Raw genomic sequence first — 20,768 nt, forward strand, 5'->3', positions numbered from 1 at the left:
GGACGAAGAAGGTCAGGATTGAGACAGAAGTCCAGAACATTGGTCAGAGCACCGTGGCCAGTCAGAACATGGCACAGCACAGCACAGACAAGGATCAAGACCTCAAAAGTAGCCCTGGTGTGACAGGGGAGGCCCCAGGTGAGGCTTCTGCCAGCTCCTTCTCACACTCACCTTAGTGGCTTCCCTGCAGCCTGATCCCAGGTATCACTGCATTGGTTAAGAGATGGCCTCAGGGACAGGCAGCCAGAACCCAAGGAGGACAGGAGGAGGATCAGGCCTCTGACACAGCAAAAATGAAGTGGAGACGTGTGAGCAGACATTTGCATTGAAAAAACAACCCCCTTGTGTTTTGTTTCCCTACACAACCAGATGCCATGGAGGATGGGAGGCACAAGGACACAGGTATGTCAGGGGGAGCTGGTGGAAGGTGGTGAAAATAGAGAGGCCAGGGGATTGTAGTAAGAAGGATAAAAGTAACTCCTGTTCTCCTTTGTCCATGCCCCAGTCCTCATTTTCCTTGAGGAAAAATCAGGGAGAGGAAGAAGGAGGACCATGTCCATGGCTGGCCTCCAGAGCCTATTTCCCCAGGCTCTTCCAGCCCCATCATCACTGCTGCAAACTCCCAGAGACACCTCCAAGCTGAACACAGGCATCTTCTGAAGGGGCAGACTGGTCCTAAGGTTTTGTATTTCAGATGCAAATGCCATTGCAGGCTCAGAGGCCACTAATACGTATGAATTCCAGCAGAGCTGATAGATATGGGTTCAGAGGAATAAATGCAAGCCCTGTATGAACTGTCTACGTTATAACCCACAACAGAGGAAATCAGAACAGCTTGTTACCACTATGCAAGAGGTTAGGAAGCATGCATTTACTCATCCAGAATCAGCTCTTGTTGCTGGAAATACAGAAATTTTCTCAAATGTTTTGCTATTGTCTTTCTAAGGCAAAAAGAAAACGAAAAAGAAAGGGCTGTGCCATCCAGGATATACATAAGCCTGCCAAACAAACTGGATTCCTCTCTTGGCTAGAATTACAAACCTGTACACGGCAGGAAGGCTAGTACATCAACTAACAACAACAACAAAAAGAGAGGCTCGTCAACTGCTTCTGCTTATTCCTTTCCGGAGCAGTAGGGGGAGAAGAGAGATCAACTTGAAAGTTCACGATGGTCAGTTACACTTCATTAGACTGCACAAAATCTTGCCATAAGTCTCCCAGAGTATTGTTCACTAAGACTTCCTCCACCCAAAACAGGAGAAAAGGCTCTAGAGGGTGATTAAATACCAAGAGGCCAAATTCAGGTTGCTCTGGACTCTAGCCTGTGGGAGCCAGGAGCTTAATGTTCCAGAAAGGATGCATTGTGAGAAGATCTTGTAAGGCTGAGTGACAACTAGAGCACTTCAGCCAGCTGCTTTGGGGACTCATCTTTCTACTGTGTATAGCAGTGGATGAAGATGTTACTTCTTAAACGCCTGCTGCTGACCACTTGAAATTTCAGAATGTGGGTTGTAAACCAGTTACTTCAATCTTCCTTTCCCTCCTGCTCCACCAAAGTAAAATGAAGGATAATAACATGCCATAAACTGAGATAAATATGCCTCATCCCTTTGGATATCACTCTACCAGATTGTTCAGGAAGCTCAGGATCTGACAGATTCCACCCTGGAATCAAAATTAAAAAAAAATCTTCAGTTGTGCAGCTCCTGAGGTCTTCAAACAACACGGCTTGAGATTTTTGCCAAAGGAGGCAGCAGAATATCACCAAGAAAAAGAGGCAGTCTTCCATGCTACAGTTATTAAGTGCCATCCTGGGGCAACAGGTGGGGATTCAGCAGTTCCCTTTGCAAATGTTGGGTTTATGTCCAGCTCTCAATTCCGTTTTGGTAAAGCCTATAAGTCTAGTGTTAATGCCACTTTCTGGAAGGGCTTCATTTGTGGAGCTTAGTTATAATTTGCACTGTAGACCACTGGGGAAATAGCTTAAGACATGTCCAAGAGATGCTGTGTGCCACACTGGCGAAACACTAGTGGTGAGATATTTCAGTGGGACTGTTTTGCTTAATCAAAACTAAGTATGTGCTCATAGAGGCAATGACCAATACTACATGGTTTATGGCCACAAAACTGCTCTTTCTCTTGCTAAACTTAAAAGTAATAAAAAATTCACCATCTATTTGGTGAGAAAATTACTGGTGAGAAAACTTTTCCAAGGTAAGTAAATTTTGCAGATGAATTTCATCGTGTAAATGCTATTCACATCCTTCCCCATGGCTACTAATTCATAAAACAGCTAGATGGTTGACAGCAGTCTTAAAATAGCCTACTACAAGGAACAATTGCATGGAAATTATCAGACAGGTGAAAATCTGCCTTTCCAGCCATGTGAAGAACTCCATATTAGTAGTTATATCTGCCTGTGTATCTGCACATACATGGGCATGTGTATGAATGACAGTCTCTCATCCTAATGGTTCCACCCAAATAATGCCATTTGGTGGACCCTGTGGAAGTTGACTCCTCCATAGACTGAGGATGCAAGATTTTGGGATGAGAACTGCAACAATCTGCAAGCCAGGCAAAGGTTGTGCCCTTTGGCAAGTGATGACCAGGATCACCAAGTTTTTTCTTTGTCAGTCAAAGTAAATTAGGGTTTTCTGTGTTGAAATAGGAAGTGTGCTTGCCTGCCTCTCCTTGTGCCTATTGAAGACTCTTCAGCATCAGTGGACCCTCCATTTTATCCCTGCCCTTTCAAGCATGTAATTCCCTGTTCACACATGGTCCATCCATAACACTAGTCCACCATCAGAAAGGCAAGAAGGTAAATCAGATTAAGGCCAGTCCCACTTCTGGGGAGTGGAGATATTCATGTGCTATGCTTATTTTTAGCAAAAGATGGTGGGTAAGTCTGAGCCAGCACGTTTTTCATTCAATCTGTCCCTGGACACTAACAGATGGTGCTTTCTTGTGCCAAGCACTAATGCACTTTACATTGGCACTCGTGTCAGGACACAAAGCCTGCCAAGTCCCTGCTAAATCTGCTGATGCCAGGAAAATTGATAATAAACAGCTAGCCAGGGACACAGTCCCAAGGTTTTCCTCTACCTCCAAAGCAGTACAGAAGCTGTACCAGTGCAATGGTGTCAGCTGCTCTCCAGCTCATGACTATCAATGCAGCAAAGGAGGGTCGAGCACTGGGGAAAAAAGGGTCCTGAGGCCATCGACATAGCTGCATACTTAAAGATGGAGGGAGACCCATCTGTTTCATGGGAATTAGCTGTGCGCTTAAAACAGGGCTTTGAGAACCTTGACTTGTGCGTTAATGCTCAAACATCTGAGCTAATGACAATTAATATAAATGTACATATTACTGAACATATATATATATATACACACATATCACCTGATAGGGTGATTCTATTGTTTAGCCTTCCTTAGTACCCCTTGAGCACTGAACAGACTAAGTTCAATCTTACAGGTCTACTTCCTATGGCTACCAATCCCACATATGATAAGGTGACCTACAAAAGAAAATTCTACAGACTCCTCTGAGGAGCTCACGCTGTTGTGCAGGTGATTGTGTTCATTCTTTGAATACAAGCATCCAAAATTCTTGAGCTGTAAAATTCCTGTTCCTTTCCACCAGATGCCTCAGCGCCCAGGCTTCTTTCTTAGATTGCTCAAAGCTTGGTATCCACATCTCTTGGAGAGAAGTCCAACCAGGGTCTGAAGATGAGAACCTGAAAGCCTCTGGTTTGGGGCAGCTCAGATGGTTAATCTGAGCATTCCATCTCTGGGGCAGCCATCCCTGGCAAAGGAGAGAAAATAAAAGGGGTTATTCAGGGATGCTGGCAGACAGAGAAGAAAGCTGCTATGCCATTAGTAAACTATCAAAGCATGTCAATGGCATTTTCCTTCCCACTACAGGCTCTAGCCATGTCCCTGTGGGTGTCAGAAGGGAAGCTCTCTCCAGTGTCTGGGATGAGGCCAGTTATGCTGACAAAAGCCTGAATCTCAGATCAGGTTTGGCTGCGAATGAGCAGCACCAGCCCACCCAAAATGAAATGCTAATGCAAGGAGTTCTATTTCCATCATATTATTCTGTTTTCATCTTAAATACGCACACACTTAATGAGATATTTTTTTTAGGAGAAAAAACAAGGGATGCATCAGACCAGGAGACCAAACTCGTCTTCATAATCTTCTTGACTAGAGAGCCACAAAAGCATGTGGAAGGGGTATCTGTATCTAACCTATTCTACACCTTTCCATGGTTGTATTCCTAACTCAAAGAGAGGACATCTGTCCAGATTTGCACCAGACTCAAACAGAAAAGCCTAGTTAAATGTAACGCTTAGCAGTTTGCTTTCCCCAGCACTTCAGCTCACCTTAGCAACTTCAAATGCTTTCTTCATCTCCCTGCTACTGGCTGACCATATGGTGTACTGCTCAGACTCTGACCAGCTGAAAGATGGCCTAATGGATATAGGACAGCTGTAGGATACTAGAGCCACTGACCAGTTTCATTACTGGAAAGGTGTTTTTTTTATTCATGCTGATAACTGAGCTCATGGAGAGTTTAAAAAATGGCTATTGACTCTTGGTATGTAAACCTGGAAACCTTATAGGAACGCAGCAATTAAAATGAGTATCCACCGGTTCAGAAATGTATGTAGTGAGAGCTTTTAGCTTCAGTTTAATTCCAAGTAATGCTCTGTTTATACCAGCCAAATCACAGAATCACAGAATTGTCAGGGTTGGAAGGGACCTCTGGAGACCATCTAGTCCAAACCCCTGTAAAGCAGGTTCACCTACGGCAGGTTGCACAGAACCGTGTCCAGGTTGTTTTTTAGTATCTCCACAACAAGCAGGCTCCACAACCTCTCTGGGCAGCCTGTTCCAGTGCCCTGTCACCCTCAAAGTACTGAAGTTTTTCCTCATATTCAGAAGGAACTTCTTGTGTTTCAGTTTGTACCTGCTGCCCCTTGTCCTGTCACTGGGCACCACCGAAAAGAGCCTGGCCCCGTCCTCTTGACATTCACCCTTAAGATATCTGTAGACATTGATAAGATCCCCCGTCAGTCTTCCCTTCTCCAGGCTACACAGGCCCAGCTCTCTCAGCCTTTCCTCACAAGGAAGATGCTCCATCCCCTCATCATCTTCTTAGCCCTCTGCTGGACCCTCTCCAGCAGTTCCCTGTCTCTCTCCAACTGGGGAGCCCAGCACTGGACACAGCACTCCCGATGTGGCCTCACCAGGGCAGAGCAGAGGGGGATGATCACCTCCCTCCATCTGTTGGCCACACTGCTTATAATGTACCCTAGGGTCCCATTGGCCTTGGCCACCAGGGCACATCGCTGGCTCACGGGCAACTTGCTGTCCACCAGCACTCCCAGGTCCTTCCCCGCAGAGCTGCCTTCCAGCAGGTCACCCCCAGCCTGTGCTGGTGCCTGGGGCTGTCCCTCCCCAGGGGCAGGGCCTTACACTTGCCTTTGTTGAACTTCATGAGGCCCCTCTCCACGCAGCTCTCTGGCCTGTCCAGGTCTCACTGAATGGCAGCGCAGCTTTCTGGTGTGTCAGCCACTGCTCCCAGTTTGTGTCACCAGCAAACTTGCTGAGGGTACACTCGGTCCCTTCATCCAGGTCACTGATGAGTAAGGTGAGCCAAACCGGACCCAGCACTGACCCCTGGGGAACACCCCAAGCTACAGGCCCCCAGCTGGACTCTGCACCGTGGATCCCAACCCTCTGAGCTCTGCCATTCAGCCAGTTCCCAATCCACCTCACTGTCCACCACCCAACCCACACTGCCTGAGCTCACCTATGAGGATGTTGTGGGAGACAGTGTCAAAAGCCTTGCTGAGGTCAAGGTAGACAACATCCACTGCATTCCCCTCATCTACCCAGCTGGTCATTCCACCACAGAAGGCTGGTCAGGCATGATTTCCCCTTAGTGAATCCGTGTTGACTACTGATAACCTTCTTTTCCTTTACATGCTTAGAGATGACATCCAGGATGAGCTGTTCCGTCACCTTTCAACAGGTGGAGGTGAGGCTGACTGCCCTGTAGTTTCCTGGGTCCTCCTTCTTGCCCTTTTTGAAGCCTGGAGTGACATCAGCTTTCCTCCACCGTTAGTAGCCTCAGGAGACTGAACAGCTCATGGTGCCTTTGAAATGGCCTTCTGGTGTCATGTCTGGCACCCTTGCAAGACTGCTGGGATCTCAGTGCTGGGCTTCCTGATAAGACAGCCATTTTTAGCTAGTCTCTATCAGCATAATTTCAAGAGAATTAGACTGGGAGGAACAGGTCCAGTTCTGCTCACAAATGCACAACCTCAATGTTGTGCAAAAAAGGTGCAAACATCAATGTTTCAATGTTCACCAAGTGTGGCCACAGGCACTGGCATGTTGTCACTACAGGTTTGAATGTACCCAAACACATATGTAGACACAGACAGTCACAGAGTATTTAGGTCAGAAGGGACCTCCAGGGATCATCTAGTCCAGTTGCCTCTTCCAAACAGGTCTAATCATATCTAATTGCCTAGGGCAGCACTGAGTTGAGTCTTAAGACATCTCCAAGGACAGAGATCCCACAACCCCTCTGGGCAACCTGTTGCCAACTGTTCCAGGTCATCTAAAGCATGTCAGCAAGTTAGGCTACTTTCTGTAGCCTGATAAAAACCTTCTCCCTGAATAAATCAAGCGTTCTGCTGAAATGACTACCAGCCCAACAGTCAATGTGTATGAGCTCAAGCACTGCAGCAGCATGAGGAACATGCTCTGGCTGAGCAGCTGTATCTTCTGGCAACACCTTTTGACAGGGAATGCACAACCCAGTGGCACCAATACCAGTGGTTGTAGGCTGCCCAGAAATCTGGTAACCAAACCTCCTGGGACAAATCTGGGCCTAGTGCCATTTTAAAGCCTCTCTGAGACACAAGGACAAAGACACACGTACCTTTTCTTCCCTTCTGATATTTTCCCACACTCTGTTACACACCATGCACTCAAAGGCATCTATGTAATTGTCCTGGGTGACATCTTGCACTCCCCACTTGCGTTCCTTCATTGCTGTAAGCAGTCTTGGGTTGGAAATGTCCCCTTTCAGCTTCCATTGTAGGTAGGACTCATATTCTTGATCGTTTGTATCCAGTGTTTTGATATAGTGGGCCAGATCCCGAGGGTGTGAAAAACTGGATACCAGGATTGCGCTCCTGTTACTAGGAAGCCAGTCTACAATGCTGGGAGACCCAAAGTATACTGGTACCACTCCCAACTTCAGCGGCCGCCAGAGTTTTTCAGTGATGTAATCTTCACAGATAGCATTTTCAAAAGCGAGAATGAACTTGTACTGTGCCAGTATTTTAGAGAAATTCCCATCATCCATGGCAGTTGGACTTCTGAGATGCTGCGGAAGGTCTCTGTTATGCAGACACTCCCCGTAAGAGTCTACTTCAATGTGGCACATTAGCTCACGCACATAGCTGTCCCGATCAGAAGGAGGGTTGCAGTCAGACTGCACATATACAAGTGGCGCAAGCCTCTTCCGCAGGCTGTTCTTCATCTGCACTGGGATCATGTACCTCAATGACTTCAGAACCTCTACACCCTCAAGGTACTGAGTGGTCAGCGGTAGGTGAGAATGGCGGCTAAAGGTTGCAGTGTGGTTGAACAAGGTGATGGTCGGTTCATGGAACAGTTTGTAGTTGTTTTTTGGTGACTCTTCATGGAAAAGGGCCCAATCATGGTAGTCTTTACGAGGGAGGGGTAGACTGTCTATACTCAAGTCAGTACCTAGACAAAAGCAGATTGTGTTTAGCCTACCCCTATCTATCATGCAACACTAACTACAATAACACAGAAGTCTAGTTTTAATTTAGTACCAACCCTACAACCATTGCATTTATGACATTATAAGGCATTATTGCAAAGAGAGCAAATCATGCAAAGACAGAGGAGTGTTACAACAGATAAAACTGAATTTTGGCAGCACAAGAATCTAGAGAATGGGAATCAGGAGTTAATATGAGAAATGGTTTACTTTCAGGTTGCATTAGTTTAAAGGCCTCTCATTCCAAAGGCTCACCAGGAATTCTAAATTTTAATGTACTGCAATGAGACTAATAAGATGCTTAATAATCCCCTGGTTCTGTAAATAGGGGAACAGATGGTATTGTCTCTATCTGTGACGTGAGGGAAATGGCTACTGCAGGGTTCAATTTCACTCTAGTAGCAAAACAACAAAAAGGATGCTAAAATATTGGATAGGGTTAAGGAGAAAAATTACAAGAATGACTTCAAGTCTTGGGAAGACATTGGACTATAGAGACTTTGGAAGCCCATCTATTTAGTTTATCAAAGAGAGAATTAAGAGGTAAAGTATCACAGCTGCCTACCAGATACACAAAGAAGTAGCTTCTGTCAGAAGAACGAATGCCAATAGTAGAAAAATGATCATGTCTGAACTCTAAAAACAGACCACTACAGCTGCTTGTGCCTCTCTGCAAGGAAAGGGAGCCTCCAGAACCACTTAGGAAAGCTGTGGTGGAAGCTTTAGTACAAATCTAGAAGCCTTTTCTCAAAGGCTGGTCTGTGCAAAACTGAATTCAAAATATGAGCTCATGAACCTGACCCTTGCTCACCTTTTATTACTGCTGAGCTACGCTCACAAGACTAGCCTTATTGCAGATTAAATGAAAAGCTGGTGAATCTCTGTCAAGATGCTTCCTCACTGTCTTATAATTGTATCTGTTTTTTACTTAAGTACAAGCACTGAATATACAAAACTTTTAACTGGTATTGTCAAGCAAGGGAGGTTCATAAACTGAAACAGTGATCAGCTGGTTTAGAAAACATCACAGATCCCTTCATTTTGGACAACATATTCTACCGTCCCAGTCACACTCATAAGTTTTCACTTTCTGCTCTACCCCTGACCTCAAACTACTGACAGGAAAGAAGAGGCGCTAGCAGAAGTCTAACACAGAATTTTGATATAAAACTAATATATAAAGAAAGGGGGGGAAAATGTCCAGTCTTTGTGGCTGCACAAGCTTGCCAAGGTGACTCCAAGGGTGACCTTATAACTGCTGCAGTGAATACAGATGTTAGCTCTCAGTAACATAAAAACCTCCTATAGAGCAAGACCCTTCAAGAGTACCAGGTGGGTTTTTTTAAGGCTGCTAGGTATGTGACCTTCCATTTTCCACTGAAGGGTGGTCCCAAGCCCTCAACACTAAAAGGATGAAGGGCTGTGCCACCCACTGAAAAATGCTATTTTCTGCCTCTGTTTTTGATGTGTTTGTTATAGGGATACAAGAAGGTGAGGAAAACTGAAAGTCAATCAAATTCTCACAGGGAAGCTTATAAGGTCCATCTGGTTTTGAAAACACTTTGTTCTAAGTGATGCCCAGAAGAGAAGCAGCAGTGCGTACAGACAATAATGAAACACTTTTAATTGAAACCATAGCATAGCTCTGCCACTCACAAGGGTGCTCTCTCTTCAAGGTAGTATTGCAGGGAAGAGGGAAGGACAGTGCAGGAAAGAATGAGACAAGGAAAGGGATAAGAGAGACAAAAATCTAACATGTAAAACTTATTAAACAAGGACAGAATTAGGCAAAGAGAAACAAAGAAAAATGCACTATAGATCACAGCACATCAGAATGACTGATTCTAATATCGCACTTAATCAATCTCCGTCCAGCAAGAAGACAAAAAGCTTTTAAGGAATAAAGGGGAGGTAACATCAGCATGTTCCCCACACCATAAGATGAAGGAAACAAAAGAGGTTTATGAGGGGATAAAGCACAACAAGACTAAAATTATGAGCAATTTCAACTTCCAAACTATTAATTAGGAAATCTTAGATATGTGGCAAAGTGCAGAAGGGAAAGACAGATGCTGTCAGGAGAAGTTCTGCAGCTTAGGAGACATCTTTCATTCAGGATTCATACTCCAAGGACTCAACACCGCAGCACAGAAAAGTTGGACATCCTCCTCCCTTAGGAACAACATCCCTGAGGCTCTGACAACATAGCATCAGATCCAACTCATGCTGACTCGGTTGCATTGATAGCTCATGCTACACACAAAACTCTGTGAAGTATGTGACACTGGAAAGGTGGAGCTGAGAACCCCTCCCAAAAGCAGAGACAAAATCTAGCAAAGTGGATGCCACATCTCACTTCCAGACAGGAGATGGTGGCACTTGACAAAGTAATCACCTACAGCTAAGGGCTTCCCAGGCCAGCCAGGACAGTAAGTCAGGACAAGCCACAGAAAAGAATACGTTCCTAGCAAAGCAGTTCTGCTAGAAAACATCTGTATCCCATATTTTAGCATAATATCTTTCCTAAGCTTTGGATCGTTCTTCTCTTGACTAGCTCACTGACCAAAGTTTCAGGGAAAATTAATGCAGTTTCTCTGGAAGGTAAAACTGTGCCCTGATCCAACCTTAGCAAGGAAATGCAGATGTTCAAATTTTCACTCAGCACTGTTTAGGGGAAATACTGGAACACCAAAATCTGCCTTTTTACAGGCCCGCAACTCAGTTCATCAAGGCCAGTGCATGTCTGTATGAAGCTTTTTCTGTGCTGATGCAGCATTTTTCCTCACCTTCCACATCATCTACCACCTTTGTCTTTGCAGGTTTTAGCATTGTGAGATCACTTATTGTGGTTTAAAAATAAGTAACATTTTTGCATATTTTGACACTTGTCTTTACACAGTTCATAGCCAGCATCACCAGAAAAAGAAAAAAAAACTACAAGGAAGAGTCTTCTGCCTAATATAAATATTGCTTTAAAAACAAGTAAGTATACCATGTCCACAAACCTGCTAAAAATGAGCAATAATAGTCCTTCTAATCCTGAAACAAATACAATTACTATCAGAGACCAAAACCACCACACTTTACAGCTTTCATGTGATGCAAACCCAGCTTTCCTTGTCTTTAATTGGGTCAGCTTCTCATTCATTTGCTGTTATTCCTTCTCTTTCATGCTTGACCACTATATTATCAACTGAGAAAGCTGACCTACTTGGAGCTCTGAAAAGATTAGCCGCTACAAGTTTTTGGTTCACTGTTAACAACCAAGCTGAAGGCCCTTCTCTCCTATATTTCCCGTTCACATGTATCCAGACTGAGTGAATGAGATTCAGGATTCTTTTACTTTGTTTTCAGACAAAGCAGCTGAACCCACCAGTCACAGAAAAGCATTTGGCTTTATTTTTCCACCTAATATTCCACACATTTTTTTCTCTGAAAAGCAACCGTGTGGAGGGAAAGAATAAAATTAACAAAATAAGGCCTACTTTTAAAAGATGCATCTTTTGTTTTGTAGACTCACTTTACAGTACATGTAACGGGAAGTTTCTAAGGCGGCAAAGCCAGAGCAGCTCAAAAGGTTGCACTAGCTGCTGCTCTCTGTGCAGAATCAATAGGTTTCTTTCACTACTTTCCATTTACAGTCTGCTAGCAATCTCTCAGCGCATGAGGAAAGGGAGCTGCACAGTTACCAGTGAGGGCATTATTTTAAGACAAAAGACTTGCACAGTGCAACAAAGGCCTTGCAGAACCTCTGCTACGGGTGACAAGCCAGAAGACTGTAAAAAGCTGGCTTGATCTCAGGCTGTCTTTTCATAACTTGGCAACTGTGGGAAATTATCTTTTTTTCCCATAAACTGGGAGCACTTGTGATTGGAAAGCAGCATGAGACAAGGCAACAGTCATACCATGAACAGTCACTTTTCAGAGTACTTGTACAGAGTGTGCATCTCTGGATCTCTACTGATTGTATTCAGCACCAGGTTAAGTTTAGCACAATTTTTTGCACAAGTTTCCTGCTCTCAGTGATTGCCACCTAGAATACTTAACTTCTAAAGGAAAGTAACTGGGCAGGAGAGAAAGTTACTCCTTTAAAAAGAAACAGATTCTTACCATAGAACAGAAATGCTCTTGTCATCTGATTGTGCTGGTAGGTCTTGTTGATGGTAAAGAAGCAAACATCCTCTCCGCACTGACCCAATCTCCCTGTCTCACCAGTCAGGGGAGACCACCAGAGCAGGACAGGATAGTGATTTACATCAGACTGTGTCTTGAAGCTGCTGTGAAGTTCCTGCTTCTTAAACTGAAAACTGTGTCTCTCCACAGGTTTTAATGGGCCACTGTGTAAACTGGAGATTACTGCCACCTTATTCTCTGAACTGCCCAGTTCAGTGATAACCTTCAGGGAAATAAACATACATATCACAGCGCATCACTGTCATTAGCCGGGACATCTGCTTGACAAATCAGTTTAACCATCAAGCACTAAGTCTGCATATGAAGTTTCTGTCAATCAAAGTGGATGCATTTCACTGACTGCAGCCACATCCAGGTGATCTTATGTCAGAACAGCAAAAATTTTAATGTGAATTTGTAAGGAGATGGTGAGAAACACATTTCTATACTGAGATATGGCCACATCACATATGATTAACAATACAACTTCTACTTTCTTCCTGGAAAAAGCACAAAACTGAGGATAGCCTGTCTGTAGCCAGGTTTTTTCTAGAAATCAGCTGTAAAAAAAACTCCACAAAGTTTTCAGTGTGGCCGTCTGTCCTCACTCCTACTAATTTTTAAACCACCGACCGAATAAATTAGGTGCAGACAGGTCTTACAGACAATGTAACTACAACTTCATGGCTAGCTAGAGGAGAAAAATCCCATCTGTATGCAGAGAAGTAAAAGACCTACCAGTATGAACCATCATTTACAGATCTGAAACTCTATGAGGAACCTTAAAACTCGCCCCTAACACTGCTCTCCATCAGCCATGAGACAGAAGTTCCCAGAAAAGCTAGGGTATTTCTGGTGCCCGTGAAGCCACCACTCATCTACAGCTAGTACCTGCCGTAAGTGTCCTGGGACAGAGCAGTCTGTTGAGTGAAGTGACAAGAGATGGTGCCAGCAGGTACTGCCACAGGATACATAGATCCTGCTCTTCGCTTTAGTGGAGCAAAGACCTTTCTGCTATGCTGCACATGGGGTTTTTGTGTGCATCTTCACAGGCAGTGTATAATGCCAGGAACAGCTGCAAGAATGACAGGGGAACTCAAACTCACCAGACAGCTTTGACCACAGCACTTTCCCTTGTCAGGTGGCTCTGAAGGATGATGTTGGAAAGTGGGAAAGCGTTGTTTATATCAAGTTGTTTGAAAATATTTATCTTTCCTGATAACTTTACTGTACGCATTCATTTTGCTGATTTCTGTGTCATTCTCTCTCACTGTGTAGCAAAATACATTGATTGTAGCTGGACTAAATAGGCTGTGTGCAGCATGGGACACTGGGACAGCACACACAGGAGGCTTTGCAAAGTGCAGCTGTACAGAAAGGTGCAGAAAACACTCCTGCGTTGGCAAGTGGACAAGATACTAGCTGGGGAAAAGATTCATATGTCTAATACGATATAACTGCAGCAATGTAACTGAAATAAGTCTACAACTACCTCATAGTCAGGTTTCTCCAGGAACATGCTCTTTCTTACCCTGGCAGAATTTAAGGAGCCTCTATATTTGCACAGAATTTCTAGTAGCTCTCGTTGAATTCCTGGGGGTTGGTACACCCCAACTATACTGACAGCTCATGTGCTAAAGCAGTCCCAGCACCATCAAGTGTCACTATTCAGTGAATACTCCGAGATAAGAACCCCAGCTAGGCACAGGGAACCTCTAATCAACTCCAAACCTGCTAAGCTGTGGAGGCGCAGCAAACTCATGAACTCTCCCAATAAAGGTCCTAAAAGACTTGCTAGCAATGCTCCTGTGCAAGGGCAGCCATATCACCTTTGTTTGCCTTGTTCGAGGGAACAGAACTGAAAGTGACCATCCAGTGTCAGTGACCGCCCCCAAGAAACCGCACCAATTTGGAGCAGGAAGCTTGCATGGGAGAGCTTCACAGGATCTCCTCCTGCTGGCTCCATGGTAGTTATCTGAGGTACCAGTCTGAACCAGAGCCTCAGTTCAGAGCACAGGCCAAGCAGAAAGACAACTCTGGGGCAGATCCTGGCCCTCTCACAGCTGAAGTCTCCTAAAGGCTCATGACTGCCAACCAAGGCTGATTTGATTTGTCTAAAAGTTGTTCTAACAAAAATCTAGGGTAATCAGCCACAAATTAATATGCCTCCACATTGATTTTTCTCTCATGCATTTTTTTAATGACCAGTTACCGGATTTCCTAAGAATGGCCTTTGAGCCAGCACTGATGGACAGATTTCCATCACAGCTGCTGATGTGTTCAGATTTCCCTGGTCCATCTGCCACTTTAGAACGAAATGGGTCCAACCTTGCCTCCCTGCCTGATGAATTCAAACACATGAACAGAGGAGGCAATGCTGGATGGAGGCAACACAACATGACATGGTATTATACACTACTCCTGAGAAACTCCTCCAGGAGCTGAGGAGCCACGCAAGAAAGGTGTTCACTGTATAATGTCACTTCAGGAGACAGCTATTACCACCAGGCCAATGCTGCTGATAGAGTTTCTTTAACTCCTCTTACAGCACTTACTTCTACAGAAAATGTCTGTTGCCTCCAATGCTCTCTCTCACCTGCCAGAATTACGTCATTCTTTGAAAGTGATCTCATGCATACCCCACACCCTTGCCCCTGTACCTGGAGTGTCACCATAAGGAAAAAGGCAGCTGCAAAGCAGAAGCAAGACGCCCACAGTTTTTTCTTCATCTTAATCATGCTGCACTGCTAGGCCTGCCAGAGCGGTCAGCTCTAGGCATCAGGAAGGCCAGCTTGGTTAAAGTCTTCAGCCTTTGCTGCAGGACTTCCCCACTCTATTCTTACTCCTCTTCATGGTGACCGCTGCTGAAAAAGGGCACAGCATCAATACAGAACACTCCTCTGTATTTACTCAAGCTCTGTGTTATTTAGGCTCTGTATTTAGTTTGATGTCTACCTGTAGCTTTCTGTAGGTGCCAGAGCCACATTTTGAGCCAGGTATCCAGAGAGCAGCCTGCACAGAACAGCAGGCTCACGCACAGCCCCAGGCATCTACTCTCTTTCTGGTCATCCTGGGCTGGGGCATCCTCTCTAAGCAGGGTCACACATCCTCTCATCCTTGTAGTCAGCATAGACAGACGCTGATTGGCCTGGCTCCGTCCTGTGTGGGAAGGGGAAGATGTTTTCCTGAGTTTCAAATGGAAAACTGTGCTGCTTTTCAGCAGACTTACAAATGGGTGACCAGTAAAGGACTTTCCTTCTCTGGGCAGCCCTGAAAATGCTCATGGGGGAGGCACACAACTATCTGCTCTTGGGACTTAATATATTGCAGTCTTCTGGGACTTCTGTTCACCAGTGTATCTAGCCCAATGCATAGAGAAAGTAACATAATATAGCACAAAAATACAGCACAAACACAAACTCTCTCCACACCTTAAAACATTTAAATCTACCAAGTTCCCCTTCCCCTGTAATGTGTATCAGCTTTGGTCTGCCTCTCCTCAAATAACACTTCCCCATCCCTGATGGTTTTTTTTTAGCTTTCACAGTGTTTTGCTGCATGCTGGATGTTGCTGTGTGAAAATCCTAACTCCTGGCAACAGGAGTAGGTGCAAATTCCAGCTTTGTCATTAAAAAAAAAAAAAAAATAAAAAGAAGTTGGGAGAAAGATAAGACTTTATTTCTCAATGTAGAGGAGTAAAGGTTGAAAATGTGGGCATTCTGAAAGCTCAGAAAGCAGAAAGACACACACAAAAAATGCTTAATAAACTGTTATTTTATAACTCATCTCTTTCAGAGACATGCCTCATGTAGTTCAGGCTGGGTTTCTATGAAAGTAAGTCGTATATCATTGTATTGTCCCCATGTGTGTGCACCTGCCAGCTTTCCCCCCATCCTAATCCCACTCACAAATTTCCAAAAACCTGACAAAACGGGACAGGTCCCAAAACTACTGCCTGCCAAGGTACTACCTCTGAGGTGCTGGCAGCCAGAGGGAAAACAAAAAAGATCCTGTTTCTGTCTCCACCACAATGTGAGTTCATATCTTCCCATCAACCGTCAGAAAAGCCTTTTAGTAAAACCTCACGCTAAACTATGCTGTGAGAGTTCTGCTCTGCACAGGACAGAGTTTTTGAAGGTTTTGTGTGGGCATGAAAGTGCACAGCTGCCAGCTGAGCGCTTTTCACGTCAGGTGGGATCTTTTATAAACCCCGCGTATCTTCTGTGCCTCCTGCATTGTAGCTTAAAATGGGGCACCAGGAGGGGAAGGGGCTGAATTCTGTGCACAGCTGTGTTGGCAAGATCTACTCAAGGCACACCCTGGAGCAGAACAGTATCTCTAATACCACACGTCCTACCCTGCACACGGCAAAAAGTAAGACTCCGATGACCCACTGAACGCTCCCCTACTGCCCACCCCGTGGAAAAAAGTTGTAGTGATCATTCCATTTTCAGGTATTCCTCCAGAAGGGGAACTGCCCACACCATGGGTATGCTGTACCAGCTGCCCCAGGGGATTGCGCAGTGTCACGGCTTCATTCTTGCATTTGCAGTGCCCAGCACTCGGTACTTTTAACCAGCGGGCCGATGCGCTCCGTGCTTGGGATGGGCCGCACAAGGCTCCGTCCTGTCCCAACTCTGCTGGCAAAGGCGAGTTCACAGCGCTCTCCCACCTCGGCCAGGCCGAGCGGACGCCTTGTGGGCTGGAGGGAAGAAGCATAAATCACCGCTCCCGTCCGTCCTGCGGAAGCAGCAGCTCCCCTCAAGTCCTTCCGAACTTCCCACCAGCTCTCCCTGCCGCCTCTCCTGCCAGCTCCGCTCGCTGCATCCCTGCGGGCTCAGCATCCCAGCCGGAGCTGCGCCTGCCCCCCACGCCGCCCCTCCCGCCCCGCCGGCCCCGGCCGGCCGCCCCGCTGTACTCACCCCGCCGAACTCCTCCCGCCTCGCCGCCGTCCCGCCCCGGCTGGGTTTGAGGGGCTTTGGGGTAGTTCTTGGCTTGTTTTTTTACTTTCGGTTTGTGCACCCACCCGGTGCGGGGCGGGCGGCGGGGCGGGGGCTGGGCGAGCGCGAAGCGGGGCCCCGCGGCGGGGCGGCGCGGACCTGCGGCTCCCTCCGCCCACCGCGCTGCCAGCCGGGGGCGGGGGGAGCGGCTCTTTTGGGGGTCCTCAGGGCCCTGAACACGGAACGCAGAGGGCTAATCGGCCTGGGAGCGCCGTCGCCTCCACCCCGCCCGACTGCTCCTGCTGCACGTCTCGCGCTGCATGACCCCTCTGTCACACACGCACGCGAAATAAACCCGGCATTCTCCGGGGCCTGTCGCTGTCAGCGTAACTGCTCTTTCTGCGGTTTTATGTTTTTTGCATCAGTGCCGTTATCTTAGCTGGTGCTACCCTGACAAGGGCTTCGACTGCACCGAGCCAGGGGGCTGTCAAAAAAAGAAATGAGTCATGGCAGCCAGGAAGACCCCCTAGCGCCCGGAGAGCCGGCTCCGGCTGCCGGGAGGAAGCGCATCCTTCATCCCTCGGGCGTGGAGCTGCGGCGGGCATCCCATCCGAGACCAGAGACCATGCCTCGCTCCCTGCCTTGCCGAGGCATCTCCGCACGGCAGTGCGCAGCCATCAGGAAACAGTCCTGTCAGCCAGCCCGGCGCTTCCAGAGGTTGGGCCCTCTTTATGCAGGTTTTGACATTTGCTATTTGTGGTGAAGGGCACTTAACTCTGCAAGGGTGGTGCTGCTGGCTGACAGCAGAGCCAATATTCTTCCACCCAGTACAGACGCAAGAACCAAATGTTTGTATTTATAACGCGTGTATGTCATTCAGAGACAACTGTATCAACACAGAGATATTTGATACCTCCACGGTTCTTCACATGTACTTGTATTTATACACAATCATTGGAAAGCACCATATCTGCTGCTTCTGACCCAGATGTGGTGGGCAGGGGGGTGCAAGGGGGTGCTCATCCGGGGGAGCGGAGGGAGGAAGAATCCCAGAGGAGGCAGAGGGAACACCCGATGTGCCTCAGTTGAAACGCATGAGTGATAGAAATCACGAAGACGTTATGCACACAACTCATCTCCTTACTCTACAGCAGGTCATGCCTGCAGCCTTCCTGAGAGGCTCAGCAGGGTACCCACTAGACAACCCGAATCCAGTCCTCTGCGGCAGTTTAAATGACCCCTGCCATGCTGGCTCTGTGCCCTTTCCTCCATAGCTACGCTTGCCTGCAGCCCATTTGGAGCAGTGCCCACCTACTGCTGCACATACTGCACCACAGAGCTCTGATTTCTCTCTGAGCTACCAGGCTCCTCCCAAGACACAAACTAGTAACTGACACTGCAGTGCTGGGACATGACGGATTTATTTATCCTCCGCTCTTTGTGCTTCATCACGGGTCTCATCCAATTTGTTGCTTCTTCTCAAAGGTCCTAGCTGCTGGAGACACAGTTTTAAGCAGAAGCTTCGAGTGGGGTGTTAACATTCTCCGTGAAGTGTCGTCACAGATACTAGACCTGTAACATGAACACTTTCCACTGATTACGAACCAGCCGTATGTTGTAAAGCAGATCCAGGCTAAGGCAAGAATCCTGCCTTTGCAGGCCTGACTAAGGCTTTCAGTGTGCCTTGAGGCTGAGCGGACTGACGCTGGCATGCCACAACAAGAGTGTAGTTCAGTAAATTAAATGGAGTGGTTGGAGGCAGATCAGAAAGAAGCCTGGTACAGTTTATGGAAGGATATGCTGTGATCCCAATGGGTTTTTCGGTCTGGTCCGTCATTTTAAAACTCAGTTATACTCATGGGTTTCAAGCTTCCCGAGTTGGCAGACTCCCAAGTTGCTCTCATTAATGACACGACTTGTTTGTAACATGCTTCAGCTTCCTGAAATAGCTTGCTTTTTCTCAGTTACCATTCCTCAAGCCTTTAGAAGGAGTCCACAGACCCCAACAACACACAGGTTCAGACAGAATGCAGAACCTAGTCCCGAGGGCAGAGGGATAGCTATCCTATCTGCTGGACTACCCATGCCGTCAGCAGCTCCATCCAGTGGTGGGCATCGCAGAAGCCCACTTTTGTTTCTTGTCCTGCTATGCCGCTCTGAGGAAATAAGCTGATACCGCAGGGGCTGGCTTGCCTGTAACGCATGTTAAATAGCTGGTCAAGATGATAAGCAACGGCGATGGCAGGTCATTCATTACATGTTAGTTCTGGGCAAAACTTGACCAAAAAATCCAAATTGTTGCTCAAACAGCAGAGCTGATAAACCCAGATTTCTTCAAGACCTGTGCCTCAAGTGCCCTTTGCCCCTGGAGAGCTTTTGGTATCTAATGAACTCGCAATGCAACCTTTGACTCTGCAGGTCAGGAACAGTGACTTTCTCATCTGCTCTGCCTCTTACAAAACAGTATTTACTCTTTTGAGGTTTCTGTCATTCGTATGTGCACATTTTTAATACACCTTGTTTCTTTTTAGGCCCATCTTGGTTCTTTCTCTTTTTTTTTAGAATGTTCTGCATTTTCTAACTTTTTTCTTTCACCTAGGTACTGCTGGATATCCTCTCTGCCTCTAGGTACGTCTTTCTCCATTTCGTTTCTGTTCTATTCATAGTCTTACAGCCCAAAGCAGCCTTCCACTAGGTTGTTCTGGGTTTTCCCCTCCACTATGATGTTTCTGTAGTCTATATTACTGTAATACCCAGGGGCACCAACCAAACTAGGCACTCCAGTTACTGGATGAACATCCTGGCAGAAACAAATGAAGTCTCCAACTGCACCATTAAAACAGAAAAGGCAGGAAAAAAGGCAGAGAGGCAAGGAAAGCGCAGAGGTCAAGCAACTTCCCAAAGGAAACAACACCGCTCAAGTGACAGAATAACCACCCGCAGGCCCAATTCTCCCTCGCCCCGCACCTTGCGTTTCAACTTGCAGCCATGCCTCCGCACTCCCTCACTGCTGCTCTGGCACCATTCTTCTTTCCACAAAGTCACTGCAACGCGTGGACACGCCTACCGCCCTTTCAATTTAAGCACCCCAAAATTAAAGACTTTAACCCTTCCCACCACACACGGAACAGTTTCCCACCTCCCTGAACATACAGCACCGATGCAGGTGTGCACATGGCCCTTACTACACGTGTGCTCTGGCTGTCGTTAACCCTCCCCTCTCTAAAGCGTCTCAGCAGGCCCTGGATTATGAACCTGCAACGCTGGGTCAGCCGCTTTTCCTAACGAGTAGCTTCAGTTCGGCTACTTTGCCCTGCTGACCAACAGCACTTTAGGACATCTCCTGCCTTACCCCATCTCACGCGCCAGTTACAACTGGCTGTTTCAAAGCCTCCTCTTACTGCCACCTGTTACGGAGACCAGATCCCCCGGTTCAACTCTAAAGCGGTGCCGGTGTGTGTGCGTTTCCACGGGGCGGGGAGGAAACACCGATCACCATGCCCGCAGCACCTGCGCAGCAGCAGTGCCGGGGACGTGCTGTTCGCGGCTCTAAGTCCCCACCTCAGCAACTGCAGCAGCGTCACCCAGAGCTCCCACCGCGCCCGCCCGCCCGGCGCCGCTGGCCCCAGGGCCTAGTCTGGGCCTGGCGCCGGCAGGCCCCGGTGCTGCGGTGGGGTGGGGTCTCACAGGAAATACGCTGCTGCGGGCAGGGGGAACGCCTCCGCTGCTGGTGTCGCAGGTTCTAGCTTAGAGCAGCGACTGCCAGGCACGCGGCGCCGTAGCACAGCCAGCCGCCACCCGAACAACCGGTCAGCGTTACT

The 20,768-nt window shown here is 47.0% G+C and overlaps 1 protein-coding gene across 7 annotated transcripts; it reads right to left on the bottom strand.

Annotated features, from left to right (window-relative positions):
- Window positions 1-1,176: 1,176 nt before the first annotated feature.
- FUT10 (fucosyltransferase 10) lies at window positions 1,177-20,670 on the bottom strand. Of its 7 annotated transcripts, XM_080372049.1 has the most exons (7): window positions 16,930-20,670; window positions 16,424-16,709; window positions 14,963-15,166; window positions 14,668-14,871; window positions 11,945-12,230; window positions 6,962-7,797; window positions 1,177-3,808 (listed from the first exon to the last, which is right to left on the bottom strand). In XM_080372049.1, exons 4-7 carry the CDS (start codon window positions 14,743-14,745, stop codon window positions 3,584-3,586), a joined length of 1,425 nt encoding a protein of 474 aa, XP_080228175.1. In that variant the 5' UTR covers window positions 14,746-14,871; window positions 14,963-15,166; window positions 16,424-16,709; window positions 16,930-20,670; the 3' UTR covers window positions 1,177-3,583. The 7 variants fall into 7 exon arrangements, with proteins under 7 accessions (XP_080228175.1, XP_080228179.1, XP_080228178.1 ...); XM_080372053.1 differs by lacking the exon at window positions 16,424-16,709; XM_080372052.1 differs by having other exon boundaries at window positions 16,508-20,670.
- Between the last annotated feature and the right edge of the window lie 98 nt (window positions 20,671-20,768).

This window comes from Falco punctatus, assembly GCF_963210335.1.
Source record: "Falco punctatus genome assembly, chromosome: Z".
Lineage (NCBI taxonomy): Eukaryota > Metazoa > Chordata > Aves > Falconiformes > Falconidae > Falco > Falco punctatus.

Bases quoted from the DNA above. Each gene is read 5' to 3' on its own strand.
- FUT10 (XM_080372054.1), bottom strand. From the start codon at position 14,745: ATGATTAAGATGAAGAAAAAACTGTGGGCGTCTTGCTTCTGCTTTGCA. The intron at 12,231-14,667 runs GTACAGGGGCAA...ATTTCCCTGAAG, and splicing joins TCCTTATGGTGACACTCCAG to GTTATCACTGAACTGGGCAG. The intron at 7,798-11,944 runs GTAAGAATCTGT...GCTTTTGTCTAG, and splicing joins AAGAGCATTTCTGTTCTATG to GTACTGACTTGAGTATAGAC.